At 44.1% G+C, this 18088-nt stretch overlaps 1 protein-coding gene across 4 annotated transcripts in view; it reads left to right on the forward strand.

Moving 5' to 3' along the window:
• The first annotated feature begins 2135 nt into the window (after positions 1-2135).
• Positions 2136-18088, forward strand: part of WDFY1 (WD repeat and FYVE domain containing 1) — a 57345-nt gene continuing 41392 nt past the window's right edge. For all 4 annotated transcript variants that reach the window (XR_009520102.1, XM_060016031.1, XM_060016030.1 and 1 more), the window contains exon 1: positions 2136-2299. Coding sequence is in view for 3 of the 4 variants with exons in the window: in XM_060016031.1 (XP_059872014.1) it covers positions 2163-2299 (137 nt within the window). In the remaining variant the exon portion in view is untranslated. The remainder of the gene's footprint in view (positions 2300-18088) is intronic.

Below are 18088 nucleotides of genomic sequence, written 5' to 3' on the forward strand. Positions count from 1 at the left end.
CCTGCATCACCCAGTTTCAGCAAGGATCCTGTTAAGTCAGTTTAGAGAGGCTCCCCCATCTTCATTATCTCATCACCCTTGATATCTAATCAAACTTATAAGCCTCTCTATCCTCCAGTCATGTCTGATCATGCTGGCCTGCCTTCTGCAAGAGTTTTGTCAACTTGGTTTAGCCAGACTCCTCCTTTACCCCTGATGTTTCCTCTTAGTACTTTTCCACCCACTGACCACCCATCCTGCTCCTTGGCTTCAAATCCCCACTTGTCCCTGCTACATTGGGAATTGATCCCAGTTGTACGCTGGGGTCCCTTTTCCCTCATTACAATAGTTCCTAAATAAAATCTGTTATTAACTACTGTCTAGCTGTTATTTTCCTTTGACAGGTCATACAACAGTTTAGGTCTCTTAGCTTAACTTTTCAAGAGGAAGAATCTGAACTGTTCATTCCAGCTTGTAAAAAGGTTCCCTATAGGGAGGGAGAGAAGAAAAGAGGGATTTGGTACATATCACAAAACAAGCTGATGAATTTCTGGATGAAGCAAGTTCTCTAAGAAAAGGTGAGAGGGGATTGTGATTGGTCTTTTTATTACACTGCAATGTGAAGTATTGAAAATTCATGGAATATCAATCAAATAAATGGAATGGAAGAAAGCACAGGGAACTGTATTTTTGCAATATCCCATTATTTGAGAGAAATAATCTAATAAATGATCTAATAATCTAGTTGGAGCACAATAATGTTAAATGAAGTGTCTCTGTATTGAAAGTTTCTCATTGAGGAGTATTAAAGAAAAGGGGGGGATTGAAACCAAGCAGGACAAAAAAGCCCTTCCATGTCCCCAGTTTCTTGTTGGTAGAAAAAGGCTTTAGTCACTAGGTGTTCCCTGAGTTCCAAAGAGCAGACTCAGTTACTGATTAGGGGAGTGAAGGAACATAGAAACAAAGGAATAGCAGTCAAGCAAGGAAAGTAATGATAGCTTAAACAATAGTTTAGCCATAAAACAGAGTCCTTGTTCCTCCTCAAGGAAGAGAGGTAGCAGTCTGATGCATATCTCTGAGCTATTCTGCAGAAACTAAGACACCCCTCCTCCCATCCAGGTGGAGGATGGTGACTACAGGCTGACCAAAAGCACATAGACTTCAGACCAGTTGGAACCAGAGGTTGATGTTTAAGATTCTGAAACATAACTCGTAACCTCACCACTAACCAACCAGAAGAAAGTCCACAAACTGCAACCCGCACCCCAAATGTTGCCTTTAAAAACCCTTCCCTGAAAGCCATCAGGGAGTTGGGTCTTTTGAGCACGCTGCCTGTTCTCCTTGCTTGGTGCCCTGCAAATAAACGCTGTACTTTCCTTCACCACCTGGTGTCAGTAGGTTGGCTTTGCTGCGCTGCAGCCTAATGGACCCAAGTTCGGTTCAGTGACGTTTATATTCCACAGGAACCAGCTGTGAGCACCCAGCCAGCTCTTAGCAACACCCAAGTCTGGCTGACAGTACCAGGCCAGCTCCTAGAGGTCTAGGGCTGCTTTTCTCTTTCTCATAGCTTTGTGACCTTAAGCAAGTGATTTAACTTCTCCATGGTTCAGTTTTCTCATCTCCAAAATAAGATTAAAAGAGCACTTACCTCTCCACCTCTTATGGTTGTTATCAGTATTGAGATAGCCCGTGTAAAGATTTTGGGATAGTGCTTGGTATATAGTCACCCCTCAATGAGTGCCTTTCAAAGATTCTAAATTGCACTCATTTTTTTCACACTTTATCATGTCTGAAATGGAGCTGTGGTCCAAACAAAGGCTTCTTAGAATGGATACAATGTAGTAGTATTATTTTCCCAAGGCTCTGGTTTGGGGGACAATTCCTCTTCGCCGCCAACTGCTCAATCCACTCCTGGGTGAATGACTTTACTTTTCAACCTTTGTGAGTTTCACCACGTCTCTGCCAAATCCCTAAGGGCCTCTCTCTCTCCGCCAAGTAATTTTAGTTGCGCGTCTTCCCCAGCCAATACGATCGTTGGCGGCAGCACTCGGGAGCTTACGGCGGTGCGGCACCCTCACCGCCGAGGAGCCAAAGCGAAACCTGCAGGTCCCCGCCCGGCCATCAGCTGATGGGCCGCCCGCCGCGAAGACCGCCGCCGCCGCCGCCGCCGCCGCTGTGCGAACATGGCGGCCGAGATCCACTCCAGGCCGCAGAGCAGCCGCCCGGTGCTGCTGAGCAAGATCGAGGGGCACCAGGACGCCGTCACGGCCGCGCTGCTCATCCCCAAGGAGGACGGCGTGATCACAGCCAGCGAGGACAGGTAGGGCCGGCGGGTCGAGCGCGGGGCCGAGGCGCGACGGGGGCGGCCCGGACTCCCGCCGGCGACCGGGTGTAGGGACCGTGGGGTCGGCGGCCTCGTCGCTTTTCTCGTGGGGACGTCCACGGCCGCCGGGTCCCGCGGCCTGTCGCCCCCGCCAACCTTTCTGGCCTCTGGGCCCCAGCCCCGTCCAGGGTTCCCGCTTTTGGGTTCCCTAGTCTCGACCCCCACCGCGCTCCTCCCGCCCGGTATGCCGTACCTGGTTCGTACCTTCAGTCCGGGACACCTGTCCCTCCCGCGTCCACTGCGCTCTGCCAGCCCGAGACCCGCATCTCCGCCACGTCCCTCCAGTCTGGGACTCCCGCCCCGCCTCGCACTCTCCTTTGTGGGATTTCTCCCAGAGCTGGATGCGTCCCCTCCTCGGTCAGTTCCGAGCCGCTTTCTCTGGGAGCCGGGACTGGTGGCCGGTTACCGCGGGACCCGGTGCCAGTGATTCCCTTCTTGCAACAAACCTCCCGGGGCTTCAACGGTCTTCCTTCTGCTTTACGCCGGAGTTTACACCTCTGTGTCGCGCACACCAGGTCCCTAGATCAGTTATTTTATCACAGCAGCTCGGACCACCTGAATTGTTATTTACAAAATAGTTTCTTTTTTTTCTAAAAGTGACTCTCTTAAGAAAAAACTTAATAAGAATAATGAAAGATACTTTTATTTTTAAGATAACTTGATATTTGCACTATTAATGGAAAACCGGTTATCACTGGCCATAAGAAATTAAACTAAAAGCTAAAACATGTTCATCTGTGTCACCTAAAGTCAAATGTATCTTGTAACAAGACGTCTTGCCCACCGTATTTTGGGAAACACTGATCTGATGCGATTTTCTCATTCTATCCAAGAGGAAACTGAGGCCCATGGAGAGGCACAGAAATACTGGTGATGCCACAAATGCACCCCAGGATTCCCCAGTCCAGCTCTCTGGTCTTCCCAGGGCTGTGTGATTGGATTGGAGAGAGGTTTATTTGTTTTAAAACTTTGGCATTCTTTTAAACCCTAAAAGTTTAAAAGGTTAGTGGCTTTACTGTGGGAATTTGGAGGAAACGACTGATGTTATTGAGAGAAACTGCGTTTCCTTGCTGCAAGGAGTGGTCTTAAATGGTGATATTGCAAAAGTGGAAAGGCTTTCTGGAAGAAGGAAGGTACTGCTGTTCTCTTAAAGCTGGAGGCCTTTTGTAATCTACATTTGAAGTAAGTACGTTTGGGGGCCTGTCCCAAATGGAAAGAGGAAACCTGAAGCCCTCAGGGCCTCTTTGACCTTTGCATTTTGCTTTTGAGTGAGTTTATTGTGACCTGGCAATTTACATGTAGCTGACCTTGGTGGGACCTGGGTGTGGGTGCCTCACCAGGATGGGAATGGGAGAGAGAGGGATGCGTGAGCCACAGGGAGAAGAGGGGAATGTAAAAACAGGCAAAGGACAGAATAATGATATTTGCATGATATGAACATAGATGCAGGCAATGCTTTATACAAGTTATCTGTCTTTATTCGGTAAAATATTTTATTCATGATTCGTGTGTTGGGTCAGTCGCCGAATATTTGAGATTATTGGCCAGGAGCAGTGCTGATTAATGTTTTATGGAAAGTGATTACTTAGCTGCTCTGGGACTGAAGTGTTCTGGGGGAGCCTTAGATCAGCTCATTTTGTCACTGGGGCACAGCAGGGTCCTGGCAGATGACTGGACCAGGCGAGGGTAGGGGCCTCAGGTTTCTAATTTGTGTTTCAGGCCCATGGACCGTCCTGGAAGGTAGGACACTCTTTTCAGGAGGTGCTACACTTCATGAGATTTACGAAAGCACACGGCTATGGGGCTTTTGTTGTTGTTGGATGTGGTGGTTTGTTTTTACATTGTCATAAATGTGTCATATTCTTCAGTCATTTACTTATTCACTCATTTCTATATTTAGCAATACTGTACTTACTGAGTGCCAGGCCCTAGAGATAGAACAAGGATCAAAAGTCATAGCACCTGCCCTTATATAACTTTGGAATCATTGATTTTATGGCCTCTGACCTGATAGAACCAGCCTGTTGAGGAAATAGAACACTGACCACCCTAATTCATCAAACAAGCATTTATTGGACACTTACTGTGTGCTGGGCCCATGCTAGACCGGTGGGTAGAAAAAACTGATGCTGAAATTGTTTTTTCCAAAGGGCTGGGTGGTGTGGTGAAGAGATGGCCATGTGCTCTCAACTTCCTGGGTGCTGGGGAGACACCGAGGAAGGAGTATCCTTGGGTGAGGGCTGGGTTTCAAGGAAAGCCTCCCCGAGGAGAAATCACTGGAGAGAGGTGTGGTCTGTGTGACCCTCGTCCAGGCAGAGGGAAAGGACAGGAGAATTTGGACTTTAGTTTGCAAGCAGTGGGGGACCATCAAAGAGTTCAAAGCAAGCAAATGACATGATCAGAATTCGTACTTGAGAAATAACAATAGTTAACCTTTTAAAAGTCCCTTTCCTCTCTCAGTACAGAAGTGGACCAATGTACGAGACTGCATCCAATCCTCACATCTCCCTGTGAGGTGAGTTCGGTCACCTAGTCTTATCAGCAGTTCCAAAATTCAAAGTATTTAAAAAGTCAGATGTGCTTTTGTTTGTTTTTTTGTGTGAGTTAGGCCTGAAAACTCATTGACGCTAAAGCTTGACCTATATAGTTGAGACTATTTGTAATCTTTATTTGTCCCATGTGGTGTGAATATTCATTTGTTTCACTGCAGAAATAGCAATGCATTTAATTGCAGGCGCTGCCCCAGGCCCCGCTGGGAGTTTTATGGAACATTTGGTGTAAGCATCTTATTGTAACGGGCATTTGATCATGTAGAAAACTGGGGCACAAAGGACATTGAGTAAGTACCCAAGGTCACGTAGCTAGTAAATGATAGGACTGCGATTTGAACCCAGGTCTGACTCTGAGGCCCCAGTTCTTTCTGCCATGGCCCTATTCTACACACTTGGGAGACCTGAGTCCAGGCAGCGTCAGTGATTGTCTGCTCTGACAGCAAGTGTAAAATGCTAGGATTCTGCCTTCCACCCGCTCCCCGCTCCCCCTGGGGACATTTGGCAATATCTGGAGACATTTTGGTTGTCATAACTGGGGGAGGGTACTCCTGGCATCTAGTGAGTAGAGGGCGCTCAACATCCTTTGACGCACAGGACAGACCCTCATGAAAAGGATTATGCAGCCCCAAATGTCAGTAATGCCCAGGTTGAGAAACCCTGCTCCAGGCTTAATGTACTTGTTCATCTGGTCTCTCTAGACAGTGGTTCTCAAACTTGAGTGTGCGTCAGAGTCGCATGGAGATAAATCTTGTTAAAACACAGAGATTCTGGTTCAGTAAGTCTGGGGCGGGGCCTGAGAGTTTGTCGAGAGTTTACTTGTCATGACGCTTGCCTGTGGAAACCCACGGGGAGAGCATACTCTTTATATTTTGTCCTCTTTTTTGTCAGCTTCTGGGATGTATTTGCCTGGAGTCATTTAGATATACCCACCTATTTCCCAGTAAAACCAAACTATATATATGATAGAGCTACATACAGAGAATCCCCCCCCCCAGGAAGTAATAAACCATTGTGGGGTATTCAGCTTAATTCCATCGGACCTGGTGTCACTGGTAATGGTTTGGGCAGTGAGCTTAGGGGTCTAATCAGAAACCTTCAGGGGTTACTGTGCCATGAAGGGTTAACAGAGAATGGCACCACTCTCACATGCATTCATTTCTATTTTGTTGAAGTAGTAAGTACCCTACGCTCTTTTGCTTAAACTTCATTCTTCATGAAACCTTCATTAGTATTTTTAAATTTTAGTTTTCAGTTGCTTGCACTTTGGAACTAGAATATTTGAGCATGCAAAGTAGAATGATACATTTGTAAAGTGAAAAAAAATATTCTTGAGTCACTGGAGTATGACTGTCTTTCTGGTCAGGAGACCGTGAAAATAAAAGTAATAACCTCAGTATTACGTTTCAGAATTTGAACCGCAGCAGTCATTTTCCTGGTAAGGGAAACAGAAAATGAGACTCTGCTTTCAGGACAGAACTGAAATGTGGTGAGGCAGCAGGAATTGATTCCCTAGACGCGTTTGCTTTTTGAACTTCTTTGCTGTGAACTGCACCAAAAAATTAGACAGTCAGTTGGTTGAAAAGGATAGATAGCATTTTTTAAAGATAAAAACTTTATTAAAAGCCTTATCAATAAGTTAAGGCTGTGGGCCTGCTGTCTTCATTTTTTGGAAAATAGAGTTTGGAGAAAAGCGTGCTAATACTATTGCTTCAGGGGCCTGTAGGCCAAGGTTGATTTCTGCAAGAAACTCAATTTTGTCTGGCCCAAGTCAAACAAAGAGATATCTCATATGTTTTAAGATATTTTAGGATGTTGCTGTTAGGCTGGTAAATAATAGAAATTATAGAAAATCAACTTTTAAAGTATTTTTGGTGGCATCTTCCTTTTTTTGGTTACACCAGCTATTTAATTTTTTGTTTCCTTTTAGACATTTCTAAGTATATTAAGACGGTTTAAAGGAAAAATTATGTATTTAGTAGCTGTTCACATGGAAACAATCTTAAATAAACAACTTGATTTTTAAGTGTTATGCTTAGGAGGAAACCTGGCGTAGCTGGAAGTTTTTAGTTTATACAGAAAACCAGAATGTTAACCACTGTATTTTTGTTGTCATGCAGTGCCTAAAAGTAGACTCTTTCGTTTGTGTTATAAAATAAAGTGAAGAAGTGAGAAAGGGGAAGCCTGGGTGGGAGAGCATTTATTCCTCTGTCGTTAGAGTAGTTTTCTTTAGCTAGCTCATCTAAAGACGAGCTATCGTTTTAGATAGATCATTTTCTTTTAGTTAGATCATTTTCTTTTTATAGCATAGTTTAGAACAGATTCTGGGTCCAGAATGCCAGAGTTTGAATCCCAGCCGTGTGACCCTGGGCAGGTTACTTATTCTCTCTGTATCATAGTTTTCTCATCTGCAAGATGGAGATAATAAAGGCACCTACCTCATAGGGTTTTGTGGGAATTAGATGAATTCATATGCAAAGCACTTTGAACTGTGCCTGGCACAGATAAAAGCGCTTTTTGTGTGTTGGCTGTTACTGTTTTCGTTCCCATTTATTTTCCATTTAATTGCTTTAATCTCATCAGAAGCTAAAGATGTCTCTGCTTACTGTGTCTGTGGGTATGTATGTGTGTGTGTGTAAATAAAATGAAATTTCTCCTGTCTGAATAGAATAATACCGTTTGGGGGGTCACTTACACACCTAAGTTCTTATAACTGTCTTCGAGTTATGCCTTTTCATCATTTCCATATTTGGTCACTTACAAGTCACGTCAGTCATAAGTTTTCCCTTATAAAAATCTTTGCCCTGCTGTGTTAGGGGGCGCCAAGGCCACCGCCAATTTCCTTGACTCACTAGGACTGTCATTATACAGTCATGCTTATGGTCCTGATTTATTATTACGGTGGGACAACCCACGACAAAATCCATGAAGGGAAAGGCGTGGGGTGAAGTCTAGAGGAAAGCAGGCATGAGCTTCCAAGAGTCCTGGCCCTGTGGAGGCAGCTCAGGAGGTGCTCTCTTCCTCCAGCAGAGAGTTACATCACATGTGTGAAATACCTTCTACCAGCAAGGTGGCTGGAGACTCAATACCCAAGGCTTTCACTAGGGGTTGGTCATGAAGGCAGCCTCTGCCTCACACGTGCTGCAATTCCAGACTCCCAGAAGGAAAGCATGTGGTCAGCGGTCTCTCAAATGTTAGTCTGAGTGAATCAATAAACAAATAAACCTGGTAGGAATGAAGAAGCATGGACCAGAATTGAAAACCAGGCTTCTCCCTTACGGCCCCCAACGGTGCTTCTTTTAGGTTAGTTTAACCTTGCATTTCAAGACTTCTAGGCTGTGAACAGAGTTTGAAACTTTTTATTTTTAATTCAAGAATCAGTGTTGCGTGGACCCTACATTGACTGACTCCATCCTATCCTCCTGCCCCGGCTCCTCAAAGGTTGTGATAGCTTTTACCCTCCTGGGTGGCGCAGAGGTCGCAAAAAATAATTTTGATGCTAACAAAAGCCTAACAGCAGGAAAAGATAACAGCAAGAGTGGTTCCTCAAGTAAAAAAGAAAACATCTGCAGGTAGAAACCCAGCCATCAGGCTTCTGGAGCAGCGCTATTCATTTAGGGGCTGGCGCAAGCACCGCACAAGTCAAGTGGCCTTCCCTCCAGGATAAAAGTCTGCCTGTGACACGGGCTGCAGTCTGAGAGTCACCATTGTCGTGGACCCTTGAAGCTGCCCCGGATTCCTTCCCTGGACTGTAGAAGGGGGTGGAAATTTTAATTTTTTTAAACCAGTCTGATTCTCCTCTGTAGAAAGAGGCTAGTTTGCCTGCCTTTCAGTTTAGATAATCAATTCAATAAAAATCTAGTGTTTCCCCCCTTTGTTATCAAAGGAGAAAGGCTGCTTTCTGCCGCAGTAATGAAGAGGGCAGAGTTCAGGAGACTTGGCTGGAAGGAAACTGCTGTTTATTTGATAAAAGCAGATTGTACCATATCCTTTCCTCTCCCTCTTAGGCTAACATTTTAATGTTATAGAAACCAGCCAGGCTACCAGAATTACACATTTTTGTAGGTAACCCTGGAGGTACTGTCACACTAGGAAAAAATATCCTTTGTAGTAGGTAACACAAATGTTTGGTGATTTACCAAGATATAAAATAGCATCAGTGATCCTAAGAGTGACTGGAAAATCAGATTTCCCCAAACTTACTATTTGTTCAGAGTTTAAAAGAAATCAGGCCTGGGGCTTAATTAATTTGTAGCATATGCTATACTCTGTATTCTTTTAAATCATTTTGTTGAATAACCCCTGTATATCAGTTTACAATTTAAAGATGGTTAAATTGCTTTAATTTAGCTATTTTGGAATGATTAGGGTGTTTTTTTGAGAACTTTTTTTTTTAAGTTTAAAAAAATATTTAGTTATTTAGGCTGTGCCGGGTCTTAGTTGCAGCACATGGGATCTTTAGTTGTGGCATGCATGTGGGACCTAGTTCCCTGAACAGGGATCGAACCTGGGCCCCCTGCACTGGGAGTGTGGAGTCTTACCCACTGGACCACCAGGGAAGTCCCCTGAGAACTTTTTTAAAAGAGCTGGTTTTAATCATCAAAAAATCTACAAACAATAAATGCTGGAGAGGGTGTGGAGAAGAGGGAACCCTCTTGCACTGTTGGTGGGAATATACATTGATACAGCCACTACGGAGAACAGTATGGCAGTTCCTTGAAAAACTAAAAATAGAACTACCATATGACCCAGCAATCGCACTACTGGGCATATACCCTGAGAAAACCATAATTCAAAAAGAGTCATGTACCCCAATGTTCATTGCAGCTCTATTTACAATAGCCAGGACATGGAAGCAACCTAAGTGTCCATCGACAGATGAATGAATAAAGAAGATGTGGCACATATATACAATGGAATATTACTCAGCCATAAAAAGAAACGAGATTGAGTTATTTGTAGTGAGGTGGATGGACCTAGAGTCTGTCATACAGAGTGAAGTAAGTCTGAAAGAGAAAAACAAATACTTTATGCTAACACATATGTATGGAATCCAAAAAAAAAAATGGTTCTGAAGAACCTAGGGGCAGGACAGGAGTAAAGACACAGACGTAGAGAATGGACTTGAGGGCACGGGGAGGGGGAAGGGTAAACTGGGACGAAGTGAGAGAGTGGCATGGACATATATGCACTACCAAATGTAAAATAGATAGCTAGTGGGAAGCAGCCGCATAGCACAGGGAGATCAGCTCGGTGCTTTGTGACCACCTAGAGGGGTGGGATAGGGAGGGTGGGAGGGAGAGGCAAGAGGGAGGAGATATGGGGATATATGTATATGTATAGCTGATTCACTATGTTATAAAGCAGAAACTAACACACCATTGTAAAGCAATTATACTCCAATAAAGATGCTAAAAAAAGAAAGTCATACCAATAAAAAAAAAAAGGACTGGTTTTAGAAATGCTGATGTGTCGGGGCGAGGTGGAACTTGGCCTTGTGATTTTACAGAAACACTTGTGTGCTATTTGCATCTGTTTATCAAAGTGTGGGCATGACTTTCAAGGTAAGCATACCAGAAAATAATATGTATTGAACCAAATGTATGCTCTCATGGAGTGACAGGTTTGAAAATGGTATTAATCATGACTTAACACGAGATGCCTCCTGTTTTGAGAGCCAGTGATTTTTAGAAGAAAAATCATGCTTTGAATCTGTCTTTGCTCTAGTATGTTGTAGCTTAAGCAGATGAGGCTTTATAGACTTGGTGATTTCCTGAAGTATATTTTTAACTTGCTTTCAATCAGCTCTTTGAAAGAGTCAAACAAAGGGACTAGAAGAAATAAAAGGGGCCTCTCTGCTCCTCATCAGGAATGTCTTTGAGCAGATCAGATTAATCTCCCTGGAATAAGTACTTCTTTTCTTAATCAAACTTTTGGTTTTTAGTCTGCTTTTTATGTAGCTACTGTAGTAAGGTAAAAGAACATACAGAACTACTATCCTTGATAGACAGGATGAAAATATTGAATAATATTTAATTAAGAGTAATGACTTCATTCATGCTTTTACAGTAATGTCTTCAGTTTCTTGGGAATCAAATTAGCATCTGAGCAAAGTGAGGATCCTACAGCTCAGTTAAAAGTTAAAGTGGACTTATGTGTTCACTAAGTACTTTGAAATTCTTGACACTTTGTCAACGCCAAATGCTGTTTTTATTTCCAGTTTTAAGGTCAGATTCCTAACTATTCTTAAAGATACACTGCTTGGGACAGATGGCATTGTATCAGTTAGCTATTGCTATGTCGCAAACCAACCGAAAATTCAGTGGCTTAAAACAACAAGTGTTATCATTGATCATGAGCCTGTGGGTTACCTAGACAGTCCATCTAGTCACGGCTAGGCTCACTTATACACGTGTTGGCCCTGCTCATCTTAGCCGCAGCCCTGTGGAGGACGGCTTCACCTGGCACAGTGGGGCTCTCTTCTGTGCGATCTCTCATCCTCCAGCAGGCTAGGCCCTCTTGTTCATGTAACCATGGTAGGCTTCCAAGAGAGGGCCTCTTTACTTAGAGCTGGCACTGCATTGCTACAACCATGTTCTTCTGGCCAAAGCAAGTCACAAGGTAGCCCATTTTCAAGATCAGAGAAGTAGTTTCCACCTCCTGATGGGAAGAGCTACAGAGTCACATTGTAAAGGGCATGGATGCAGGGAGGGGTAAAGAATTGGGCCCAGTTTTGCAACTTGCTACCTCAAGCACTTACATATTGAATCGTATACTGTAGTTGATCTTGAGGTAGTGAGAGATTTTGTTAGAATCACTGTACGTATTGAGCACAGAAGTCAGGATTTTTTTGAGCTAAGTGAGAATTTTGGAGTTAGACCTGGACTTTTCCACATTCTGCATTTATTTGGAGAAAAAAAGGAATTTAATGCTTCATGTTTCCTTATTGTTTAGGAGTTACTGCTTTGGAGGATAAAATGTAGAGTTTTCTGAATGGCCTTTAAAAAATTGTTCTCTATATTAATTAATTACCATATAAAGCTTCTTTGCTTTGAATGATTTACTTTGGTATTGTTTTGAAATGTGGATTTTCATCACCTTCTGGCAGAATAAGTAGACAGAGTTGGAAAATCTGATCCAGGCTGCTGTTGGTTTGTTTGATTTTAGGACTTTCTCCCTCCTGACCTCTGCCTCCCTAAGTATAAAATGGAGGTCTTGGCTGTCATCTTTGCCTTGAGGGTGTGGCATCATGTTCTCAACAGACTTTTCTAGATTCGCAGTGCATATGTAGAAGGCAGGAGGTAGCGTCTGTGCCACTGGAGCTCTTCTCTGGGAACTTTGAGAAGTTAAGCGGGGACACGTTTGTGAAGAGGCACGGTTTATTGCCCTGTATCTTTCAGGCCATCGAGTCCTGGGCCTTTTGGTGTCTTCTCTTTCCTGCCTTTCTGCACTGGACTTCTTTGCCCAGCTCTGCCCATTCTGCCTCTCTGCTCACTGCTCCCGGGGCGTAATTGATGCTCTCGAGGCCCCGTCCACCCAGCACCTCTAGCCCTTGTGTCCAGGCCCTCGTCACTCCTCTGCACTGACCTCCGTGGGTGCAGCGGATCCCCTGACAGACTCCATGGGGGCACAGGGCCTCTTAGACTCTGCTGCACTGAAAAAAGGAAAGTGGCCGAGCCTATTTGAAACTGCCTCTGATTCTAGTGCCTGCAGCCGCGCCGGAGCTTCAGTCTGACCCCTGCTTTACTACTCAGCCTCCCTTGCTCTCAGTGGTTAATGATTTAACGGGCACACTCCCAGGGAGTGGACGGTTTTTACATTTAGAATTTGAGATAGGTACACTTGAAAGTCAGACAAGATAAGTCCTTATGTGCCTCAGGGCTTATGAGGAGGTGTTTAATTGTTGGTGGCCCTGCTGTTTCCCTGCTTCTCAGCTGCTCTACATCTTTTCTCTGGGAACCCCCCCCCCCGCCCCCCAGGAACCAGAGTCCTTGTCTGCCCCGGGGGCGTGTTCCCTTCTCTCCTTCTTTCTGCCCTTCATCAGCCGCCTTGTCCTCCCTGCCCAGCCTGACTCAGCGTAGTTATGGAATTTAGTTCTATCATCTTATATTAAGCTTAAAAAAAAAAACCAAAAACGGGCTTCCCTGGTGGCGCAGTGGTTGAGAGTCCGCCTGCCGATGCAGGGGACACGGGTTCGTGCCCCGGTCCGGGAAGATCCCGCATGCCGGGGAGCGGCTGGGCCCGTGAGCCGTGGCCGCTGAGCCTGCGTGTCCGGAGCCTGTGCTCCGCAACGCGAGAGGCCACAGCGATGAGAGGCCCACGTACAGCAAAAAAAAAACCCAAAAAACCTTAATATATTATAAACATTTTTTCATGGTTCTATGGTCTTCATAACTAATTTTACTGACTATATAGGCAATTAAATTCATGTGTCATTAATCCATTTCATTATTTAACATTTTCCCCTAACTTTACTCCTTTGAATAATGCTCATATGAACTTTTTAAAATATGTAGTTCTTTTTTGCATCTATTAAAAAATTTCTTCAGGATCAATTGCCGAGCCTGGAATTCCTAAATCAGTTTATTGTTGTCGTTATCATCATCATCATTGTCATTATTGTTATCATTATGATTAGGCAGGAAACGTGTCTCTCACTATATGGAGCAAAATTCTTTGGCCAAAGAATTAGCTCTAGTGCTCAGTGCTGACAGAAAATCACGAGAGCCCTAGAAACAGCATGTTGTTATTGTTTTCAGCTGTTCCTTTGCTTGGCCCTGCCCGGCAATACATTTTAAACACATTTCAGTCTGAAATATTTAAAATAAAGAAATACAATCCAACTTTGGCATTTCATTTATTTAGAGAATAAATAGATGATGATCCACCGCGCTGAACAACGAGACCAATAAGGTGATGGTTTGATGTGCATACAGTGGGGCTATAGTCTTACAGAGAGACTTCCTCTCATGTCTCCATGGAAATCGCTGCAGCCCTACATGAGTTCATGCTTCTCAAACGAGGAGGGCAAAGGAGACTAATGGTGCAGCCCTCCACAGGGACAGCAGGAGCGTGGGGAAGATTGAAAAGCACTTACAGTAGTGTAGGCTCTGAAAGAAATGACACATTTCCTTTCTAAGTACCTTCTGGAAAAATATCAGACTGTTGTTTTCAAAAGAACTTAAAAATAGATCTTGGCAAAGATGAACATGTTTCTAAGGTTCTGGTGTAAAGAAAAGATTTTTTTTCCAGATTGACGCAGTCTTGGAACATCAAACAAGATCCCTCTACTAGAAAAATGGGTAGAATAAGCAGCAGGCAAAACATAAAATGAGTTTAGGTGAGCGGGTGTAGGTTGCCAGAATAGTGAAGGAAAAGTTAAGCTGTTTTACTTCAGTCAGAGAGGGACTTAGACATTCATCTAGGCAGAAAATACTGTGCTTTTTGGAAAAATAAAGCCATCTGATCCTGACACTTTGGTGATTATATCGTTCATTAGTATCATCCTAGAGGGTTTTTTTTGTTGTTTTTTTGGTTTTTTTGCAGTACGCGGGCCTCTCACCACTGTGGCCTCTCCCGTTGCGGAGCACAGACTCCAGACGCGCAGGCTCAGCGGCCACGGCTCACGGGCCCAGCCGCTCCGCGGCATGTGGGATCTTCCCGGACCGGGGCACGAACCCGCGTCCCCTGCATCGGCAGGCGGACTCTCTACCACTGCGCCACCAGGGAAGCCCATCCTAGAGTTTTTAATAGTTTGCTTCTGTAAAATGTTACTAAACTGTTTAATTGTGACTAGTAGATTTTGTTTCCAGTTTTCTGAATAGTAAATTTTTTTAGTTTGTGGAATTTGTTGATTTTTTTAAATAAACAGCCCAACTTAAGCCTGTTTTTTAACCATTTTTTTAAACCAATGAGGCATGTCTGACTACAATACAAAACAAATTTCTATATTACCTAGTAGAAATTATACACCTTTGTTTAATATCATAGTTTCTTGAGAGTACTGGAGTATTAGGAGTTAAATTTAATATCATTTTGATTTTTATCTCAGAAGTGGGAGATTTTAATGCGTCCCCCAAGGAAGGGAAAGAGTTTGGCTCGAAAAGAGAAGGAAGGGAATTCCAGATAGAAAGTGTGAGTACAGAGGTAGAGCCAACTCTCAAGGTCAGTTGCCTGATTCCCAAGCAAGGATGATGGTCTTCTCTCAGCCTGGATGTGATAAATAATTTCCAAATGAAACACCCCAAGAGATCATTTGTCTTGCCAATTTCCTAGTGTGTCAGCTGGGTGCAGACCAAATGGTAGTAACTGATGTTTGTCCTCCAAAGGAAATAATACTGTTTCAAAGATGCTGGGGTCTAGGTAGGTCCCGTTTTGACCTTGGACTAAGCTGCATGAAGTTAAAATTTGACTTTTCCAGGTTAGATGATTGGCTGGAAGAGACAACCTTTAAGGTTTCCCACTCACAGTGACTTCTGTGCTGTCTGAAATCACTCTTCTTTCAAGAGGACACAGGGAAAAAGCATGTGCCTCTGAGGCCTCCATTGAGCTACCAGTGCATTCATGACCCACAACTTTTGGGGGTGATCTGGGGGCTTTTAGGCTACATCAGCATTCTGGTCTTTAGACCCTTGAAAAACCAGACAGATAGGTTTAATCCCTTTGAGTGAATGAAGGCGCTGTACGGTGCTCTCATCTTCAAGTACCTTGGCCTTTGCTGTCCTGTCTTTGCAAGTGGAATAGAATCCTTTAACAGATTTAATGCTTAGAGGTGAGTTGGCCTTTGACTTCTTATAACTCCTGTTTCATCCCCTATGTTGAACATAAGTAATGAAACGTATCCATAAACATTCTGTACTAAGTAACATAAAATATAGTCAACAGAATGTAATATTGTGTTAGTAGTTCAGGCCTAAAGATCATCATTATAAGCTTCTATTGATTAATTTAGGTGAGGGAGGTCATGCTGAAATGGTACCCATCCTGCGGGTACTGCCCAGATGAACTACTGCCTAGCGAGAAAAGTCCTTGGTGGAGTGGTGAGGGAGGAGGGATTAGGACATAACCTGAGCTCAGCATATTTGGGGCATCTGAGGTTGAAAGCTTGCTGGGATGTAGGATCTGGGTCTGGGAATCATAATTACGTCAGTTGAACCCCTGATTTGAGACAACAATTGGTGGGCTCTGAACACAGGGGCAGTGGGATGCATGGTTCCTTGGGAGATGTAGCCAGTCGTCGACATGCCCGAGGTGGACCAGGGGGATGAGCCCACCACATAACCTGAAAGGAGGCTGCACTGAGGCATGAGTGATGAGGGCTGGACGGTGGTGAGCATGCTGAGAACAGAGACAAGGGCCAGTGTCCCAGGTAGGCATTACTGCTTACTTCTTTAAAAAACAAGCAAAAACCTGCAACACCGTTATCACACCTAAAGAAATAAGCAGTATTTTCTTTTAATATATTTATTTATTTATTTATGGCTGCACTGGGTCTTCGTTGTTGGGTCTTAGTTGCTGCGCGCAGGCTTTCTCTAGTTGCTGTGAGCGGAGGCTACTCTTCGTTGCGGCTTCTCGTTGCGGTGGCTTCTCTTGTTGCGGAGCATGGGCTCTAGGCGTACAGGCTTCAGTAGTTGTGGCGCATGGGCTCAGTAGTTGTGGCGCACAGGCTTAGTTGCTCCGCAGCATGTGGGATCTTCCCGGGCCAGGGCTTGAACCTGTGTCACCTGCATTAGCAGGCAGAGTCTTAACCAGTGCGCCACCAGGGAAATCCCCATTAAATATTTTTCATCGCTTCATTTAAATGGTTTCAAACTAGAAAGATCTGTTCCATGAAAAAGTCTTAACCTCTGAGGTTTGTGGAAGAAGAAAACTAAATAATCATGAACAGTAACCAAGAACCCACAAATAATAACAGTGGTTTAAAACATTACCTCAGAGAGTGTCAAATTTTGATTTAAGATGTCGAACTACAAACAGTAAAAAGTATAGGTCTGTTCACAGATGCTTTAGTCTGATCTTTCTCTCTCTTTCCCTTTTAATTTTGGTTGTGAACTTGAACTTTCTAGGACTTCCTATCACAATATAGGTACTCCTGAAGGAGTCTGCCTGAGTGCCTTGCCTTGTGAACTTCGTCACGTAGGATCTTGTTTAATGGTGCTTGAACGAAGAGACAGTGTCTGAGAGTCTTCATGGTGTCCCACGCAGACACAGTGTATGAGTACCTGTTTGCTTGCAAATAGCAAAGGTTACTCAGATTCGCTTAAGCCGCTGAGGGTGTTTATGGTGAGGATGCTGGGGCATCTGCCTCATGGAACCCAAGTCTAGGGAAATAGCGGCCTCAGGAGCAGCTGGCATGGGGGACTCTCCACCTGGACTGTCTCCAGCTCGCTACTGCTTCTCCTCTTCGGTCGGCTTCATTCTTTCCCTTTTATTAACGTACAAAATTCTCCAGTCCAACTTGCAAAATGTGTGACGAGAAGCAGTCATTTCAACTACTGGAGACATACTGATCTATTTCTGTCTCTCCTGGTTTCTGAGTTCCCGGGGAAGGAACTGACTGATCCCATTTCTGGTCTGGCCAGTCGCGATCAGAGGTGGGATGTAGAGAAAAATTCTGAGGGATTCAACTTGGCCGAAGGTTCCATCATGACCAGTTAGCAGTGGCTGGAAGATGGGTCGTGTTTTACAAATGACTGTTCCTACACGAAGGCCTGTATGGCCAGTTCACCTTTAGAATAGCATGATTCCCGCTGTGCTGCCAGGTCGTCTTATTTATTTGGATGAGTGAAAGTCAACATCTAGTCTTTATTTTCTTTTATTTAGCTCTCATCATTTACAGTAATCTGTAAGATCTTAAGTACAGCTGGGCAGGTTCTGAAAGATGCATACCCACGTCACCTACTCCCCAGAGCCTTACCATGGCCCTAGAAGGTTCCTTCACATCCCTTCACTGCATTCTGTCCTCACCCCCAGAAGTAACCACTATTCTGCTTTTTATCCTCATGGACCTGTCTTACTTGTCTTGAACTTCAAGCAGAATGGAAACACAGTGTCCACATTTAGCCTTACTGTATTTTAGTTCAAGGTTGCAACCATTAATTCAGTGCTGGCTGTGGGCCAGAATCTGTGTTGCCGTTAGAAATACAAGAGTGTGACAGAGCTGACAATAAGGGACACT

Source organism: Delphinus delphis, chromosome 7 (genome assembly GCF_949987515.2).
Source record: "Delphinus delphis chromosome 7, mDelDel1.2, whole genome shotgun sequence".
Taxonomy (NCBI): domain Eukaryota; kingdom Metazoa; phylum Chordata; class Mammalia; order Artiodactyla; family Delphinidae; genus Delphinus; species Delphinus delphis.